This window comes from Emydura macquarii, unplaced genomic scaffold (genome assembly GCF_026122565.2).
Source record: "Emydura macquarii macquarii isolate MOO-44397 ecotype Brisbane River unplaced genomic scaffold, CSIRO-AGI_Emac_v2 contig_2924, whole genome shotgun sequence".
Lineage (NCBI taxonomy): Eukaryota > Metazoa > Chordata > Testudines > Chelidae > Emydura > Emydura macquarii.
The window spans coordinates 5,139,259-5,145,734 of NW_027133061.1; the positions used below are offsets into that span (position 1 = coordinate 5,139,259).

At 58.5% G+C, this 6,476-nt stretch overlaps 1 protein-coding gene across 1 annotated transcript in view; it reads left to right on the forward strand.

The window, feature by feature from the left end:
• ARHGAP30 (Rho GTPase activating protein 30) overlaps positions 1-3,303 on the forward strand; it is a 33,093-nt gene extending 29,790 nt beyond the window's left edge. The window contains exon 12 of the mRNA XM_067569457.1: positions 658-3,303. Within this exon, the coding sequence (XP_067425558.1) occupies positions 658-2,613 (1,956 nt within the window). The 3' untranslated portion in view covers positions 2,614-3,303. The remainder of the gene's footprint in view (positions 1-657) is intronic.
• Positions 3,304-6,476: the final 3,173 nt, after the last annotated feature.

Consider the following 6,476-nt stretch of genomic DNA (forward strand, 5'->3'; position numbering starts at 1 on the left):
AGAGGTGGGTATAAGGACTGGCAGACAGACAGATATGTATGCAGAGGAAGGGAGGAGGGAGGCATGGCTGGATGGGGTGTGTATAGGGATGGACAGACAGACAGAGGGGCGAGTAGGAGGATAGACAGACAGATAGATGGATGGATGGATGCATGCATGCTCCAGATGGAGGGATAGATATATTTTATTATACAGCTGCCCCTTCCTCTAGGCACATTAATGACAAGTTACACACCTGGTACAAATTGGCCTATTGTCTCAGCCCCCCCATGGGAATGCTGTCCCCTCATTACTCTGGGCTACGGAAGGAGGCAAGGCCCCTGCCCTGAAGTGAGGGCAACACCCCTCACCCACTCACCCCCAGCTGCCCCTTTCCACCCCCGGGAGAGCCGGGGAAACCAGAGAGGCTTTGCGTGGCAAATTCTGACTGTGACAGGCCCAGTGGGGAAGTGAATTGCAGAGTGAAGGGTCCAGCAGTGCTCACCCCCCCAGGGAAACTGGAGGCTGTTGTAACCTCCGTCAGCCAAAGCAAGGCCGCATGCCCCACTGGCCAGTCACGGCTCTGCAAACTCAGCGAAGGCACCTGCGTCCGGGGGGTGAGCAGCCGGGCTATCACCGGGCTGCGTTGTGACTCTTCCTTGTGCTTTCAATTTCCAGCTGGAGTTCTCCGTGGAGCCGCCCCCAGAGTACCTCTCCATTGAGGAGTGCATGAACGAGGAGCTGTACTACTTGGCCACGGGCTGCTCAGATGCTGAGGAGCTCTCCAGGGAGACCGACTCTGAGGACATATTTCTGAGCACCAACGATGACCTGAGCCTCTTAGCTCCCGAACTAGAGAAGCTGCAACAGCTCAGCGGAGAGGACGCCTCGGACACGCTTCCCGCAGAGAGGGCGCTGGGTGGAGAGCTGGCTCAAGAGCTGCCATGCACACTGCCCACGAGACCTGCTGAGGAAGGGTCGTTACCTAGCGATGCCAACGGCTTCTCTTCGTCCAAAGAAGGCCAGGTGCTGCCAGTGCTGCCAGACGGGCCTCCTCATGCTCCAGAATCAGCCGAGCCGGGGCAGAGCCAGGAGGCTGCAGAAAAGCCCGCTGGCGACCTTCGCCAGCCAGAGATGCTCGAGTGGGACATGGCTGAGGCAGAAGAAGACACAAAGGTAACAGGGGGCGATGACCTGGAATCAGGCTGCTCGCTGCACGGAGCAGGCCGTGGCCCACACAGGACTGATCCAGCCCCAGCGGGAAAGCACCAGGGTACGTGGGCTCTGGAGAACGAATGCCACGCCGGAGATGAGCAGGTGCAGGCCCTGAGGCTCAGGGAAGCAGAGCTGGCTCTGTGTGCACCGGGCAGGTCCGTCCAGGAGGCTGATGGACGTGCCCCAGAGGAAGCGAGAGCGCAGGAGGGCCAAGGGGGCTCTGCTCCTCCCACGCCACAGATCGAACAGCCGGAAAGTGGAAAGGGTTCACCACAGCCTCTTGCAATGGAGGCCGCCCCTGGCCCCTCGCCAGGGCCGGGTCCCGAGGCCACCGCTGCCCCCATATGTGACAGTGGCCATGAAGCTACCACCCCGTTTCTAGGCACAGGCCCCAAGCCCACCACTGTCCCCCCGCACGAGAATGGCCCCGAAACTGCTCCCTGGCTTGTGACTAGCTCAGATATTGCTTCCTGGTCTGAAACTGCCCCCGAGGTTACCCCGTCACCGGGGAGCGGCCCCGCAAGTCTTGCACCGGAATCTGGGCCCCTGCAGCCGACAGACCCTCCCGCTCTCCTCGAGCATGATGCGCCCGCCGAGCTGCGCCCCGACGGGAGCGCTCCCATGCGAGTCGCTTCCAGCACCGTCCGAGTCCAGCAGGTGAAGTCCGTCCCGGTGGTGCCCCCCAAGCCCCAGTTTGCCAGGGCCCCTCCTGCCGTAAAGATGAAGACGCACTTGGGGGAAGCGTCTACGTGGCCCAAGCCCTCGGCCTCGGAGAAGAGCTGCGGCGGCGGGGAGCCCGGCATGAGGAAGGGGGCCTCTCTCCAGAGGCAGTCGCACCCCGTCAGCCTGGAGGCGTGCTGCGGTGGCGCAGAGGGCCCTGCGTCGAACGAGACGTCTCCCCGGCCCGGCGCCGAGAGCGGCGAGCCCGCCGGGGCCTCCCTCCAGAAGCAGAAGCAAGCCAGCTGGCGGAACGGCGGCAGCATGTCTTTTGACACGGCGGTGGCCCTGGCCAAGGAGAGGCACTTGGCCCAGGCCCCGGTTCGGAGGATCCAGACCTATTGCGGGGGGGACGGTCAGGAGGCGCCCGGCGTTGCCAAGACGGAGAAGCCCCCGCCGTTCCCCAGGCCGCCCCTAAAGCTTGTGCGCCAGCAGCCCCTGCGGCCACGGAGCTGCACCGGCATGCTACTGTCTCCAGAGGCCCTGGCTCCGGGCAAGCACCCAGAAGCCTGTGAATCGCGGCTAGCGCCCAGCCAGGAACCGCTGCCCTTCGCCCAGGAGCCCGCAGCAAGGAGCAGGCTGAGCTTGCCCCGGCTCGGCCAGCGACCGGCCGACGCAGAAGAGGTCGTGGAGGCTCTGCCACAACAGCGGCGGTCGCTGGCTTTGGAAATCAGGGACTGCGGTGGGACGGAGGAGTTGTGAGCGAGCGGCGGGGACGGTTCCATGCTCGGTCACGGGTGGGGCTGCCAAACCGCAACCAACGATCCCGCGGGTTACGGCCTTACCGCCCCATCGTGCGCCCACTGCTGCTTCTGAGTCCAGCCCTGCTGCGGGTGGCCGGCGCCGGATGAGCAGGGCTGGGAGGGTTGGGTGATGCAGCAGGAAGAAACATCGTGTGGTTCAGGGGACAGGATCTGCTTCCCAGGAGCAGCGCCTCTGAACCACGATGGGCCACGCGAGCCGCAGCCTCGGCCAGGGCTAACGCCGCTCAGACGCCATCGTTGAGCCAGCCGTTCCCCCAGCGCCTCCTCCCGAATTGCCATGTTCATCTGCAGCGCAGAAGAGAACAATGTCTGCTCCAGCCAGCTAGATCCACTTCCACCGAGGCTGAACCTGGCCCAGCTTGGCCTGGGGTGGGTGGGAAAAGCCAAGGTGCTGAGAACTTGCAAAACCCATTGAACTCCCTGGGAGCTGCAGACGGCTAGCACCTTTGAGACAGGCCACACAGTTCCTCTCTCCATCCCCGGGGGAGGGAACACCAGCTCTGGAGACATACGTGTTGTGTATTTTGTGTCCTGCCCAGCTTGCCTTAGCGAACAGAGCTAGACTATTATGGGATAGCTCAGCCCAGTCTGCCTGGTCTTAGAGTAAAAGAATAAACTCAGTCTGGCGTGTTTACAGCGATCTCCCTGTGTCCCTGTCTGCTGGTTTCTCGCTGAGTACAAGTGACTTCCCAGTCTCCAAACATAACAATGTGGGGTGTGATTTTTGAAACAGCAGCAGCGAAGGGGTCTCTCCAGCGAAGACCCTGGGCTGAAACCACAGCTATCTTGCTCCCAGCTCCCCACGTTTACATCCCCCCCCCCCCCCACCCTTGCAGTGATCTCCTCTTTTGCTTTTAGGAAATGAACCGGTTGAGAAAGTTTTCTCCGCCCCAGGACTTTCCCATGTCTCCTGTTAGCCTGCAACTCTTAGCTGCCGGGACTGGCGGGAGGTCACTCACAGAACCTCTGATTGCTAAACTTGCAACCCACCCGGCTTGGTTGTAACTTAAGGGCAGCAGCGGATGGTTGTTCAAGGATGTAGGACAATCGGCTTTTCTTGTCAGCTCCTTGTAATTTCAGAGAAACCACGGGCACTGCTTGGCCTCCTTATCTGTAGTCGCCAGGCTCGCCCGAGAGGCCAAAGAATGAACCAGCCATGGGGGCTGGATGCCTCTCTTACCGCTAGGGATGCTCCCTCCAGGGCAGGGCTAGCATGCTCCGGTGCAGCAACATGGGGAACCTTGCACTTCTGCAGACAAGATTGTCCCTTTTCTCTGGGCAAATGGCAAGTTTCTGTGCAGGGGCATGGCGCAAATTCCTAGAAAGTTCACTGTAGGAGGTCAGCCTGTGTCAGATGGCTGAGGAGCTAGGTGGGACGTACAGGCCATGGTCCACCTCTAACTTCCTTCCTCCTGCCTGTCCTATATGAAAGGAGCAGCCAAGTTCCAGGGTTTCCCCTCACTACCCCCAGCCCCGCTCCATCAGTGGCCTTATTTTATCCGTCACCTTGGGTGCTCCAGCTCCTTGTGAATCCGAGATAGCAGCTGGTGTGGGTTTGACAACAATTTGGAGCTCCTGTATCTTCATAGGATAATAAAGAGTTTGGAAGAAAACCGTGCGGTTGTGGTGGCGGCTTTTAAAACGAATGCCTCTGGTCCTGTGCGGAGTGCTCCTGGATGGGCAATCCGGAGACACCACGCCAGCCAGCTTCCACCAGAGCAGGGCACCGTGGGTTTAACTGGGCCGAATCGGGCCACGGCGCACCCTGCCAGTACAATGGACGAAGGCTGTGCGAATGAGATGAGTGCGAAAGGCAAGTCCGGCAGCATGGCCAGCTAGGCTTTCTGCCGGCAAAGATCTGGGTTCAAATCCCATCTGGTTTGAAAATGTGGGGGGAGGGGGGAGTGCACTCTCCACGTCCAACCCGGTAAGGGCTGGGGCCTTCAACCCCATAGACTCACCTCAACGAAACCCCAAAGGCCCCGATCCTGCAAGGAGCTCTACATGCCTGGCTCCCTGGGCGGGTCCCTATTGACTTAGCAAGCTCTCTGCGTGGGCACACGGGCCTGGCCCACCTAGATCCATTGTAGGATCCGGGCCAATGTTTGGTCTCTTTGGGCCGAAGTGCCAATCCCTGGCCAGGAGACAGCCAGATTGGAGTAGCAAGGAATGGTGCAGGCTGGCCATTAGGTGTTTCGGCAGAGCTGGTTGGACAGGACTGAGATTTGGCAGCAGCAGGGTTATGTGAAAGCCCTGGATGGGACTAGGTGGGGAATGCGGGGCAGGAGAGAGATTTTAAAAATTATGGGCCTGATTCTCATTTCCTTTTCCCCCCCCAGGTCTGTTCCTCCTCCTCTGGCAGTGCTCAGGAGTCTCAAAGGGAAGGGGAAAGATTATTAGGTTTAGACAAAAATTGGTAAAAGGAACCCCATCCAAGGCGCTAACAAAATGAGATCTTCCACCAAGCATCCTGATTGCTCGCCGCCCCCCATGCCAGCTGTCTCTCCCAGCCCCTCTCTGCAGCAGCTGCTGTAAACAGGCCCTGTAGGTCAATAGACCTGGGCTATTTCAGGCTGGTGGAGAAGGCTGTTCAGCTCAGAGCCTCCCCTGATCGCAGCTGTGACAGGATTGTCTCTCAAGCCCCAAGGTCCGAGCCTCATTGTGGCTTTACCGACCAAACTCAACACCACACATTCAGTCCGGACACCGATCACGCTGCACTAGTGACTTGCTGCCCCCCAAGCGGTACTGCTTAGGGGGCCAGCTGCTGCATTCTGCACCTGCTTGAATCTCTGGATTGGCCCCCAGCGTGGTAGGGTGACCAGAGGTCCCGATTTTATAGGAACAGTCCCAGTATTCAGAGGTTTTTCTTATATAGGCTCGTCCCGATTTTTCACCCCCCAGGTGCGATCCCATGGAGAGCACACTGCAGCAGCAAAGGCACAAGCTGGCCAAGGCGTGGATCACCCTAGCATGGCCCCTGCACCTGCAAGAAATGGCTGCAATCTCCTGTAGAGGGGGAAAACCAATCCTGGCCGCTGCTGCTATCAGATCATCCCAGGGCGGCTGGAGATCCAAAAGGACCCCCAGTTTGTGAAGCTGGGTCCTGGGTGGTGGGCACACAGCCCCAGTCAGAGTGGGCGATACTAACCTCGCCTTCCCATCTAGCTGCTTTCCCCATCCTACCAGCATCTCCTTAGTCTTATCCAGCTTGAGCTTCAGCCAGCTTGCTCTCGCTACGGCTAGACAACTAACAGCACAAGCTGGATCAGATACTGAGCGCCATGTGCATTCTGAAGGCACTGCAGCCTATGCCTCTTTTCTAGCACTCCCCATAGCCCCACATACAAACCGAACAGGAGGAGACAAGATGCACCCCTGTAGAACCTCCCATGAGAACACCCTTCTTAGTGGAGAGCATGCAGCCTGGAAACAGAAACAGAGCCACTCGCGAGCAGCGTAACATACACCCACTTTAAGGCCCTGCCAGAGTGGAGTAAAGGGGCGTTGTATAAATGAGAATCAGACCTCGGTACTTGGGTCTGGATTTTAGGAGGGGCCCTTATTACATCAGGGCAAATAGGGGGTGCGGGGGGGGGGAGGAATAGTAAATTTGCTGGAAAAAGCATTTTCAGGGGACCCAAACTATAAATCAATTCAGGGCGAATTGGGCAAAGAGGTTTGGCAAAAGAAAAACACAAATCAAAGAAGTGGAAACAGTTTGTTTGGAAAGATAATGTTTCACCTTTATGTTTAGAGGCAGAGTTTCATTTAGCTGATTTATTTCCTAAATCAAAAACA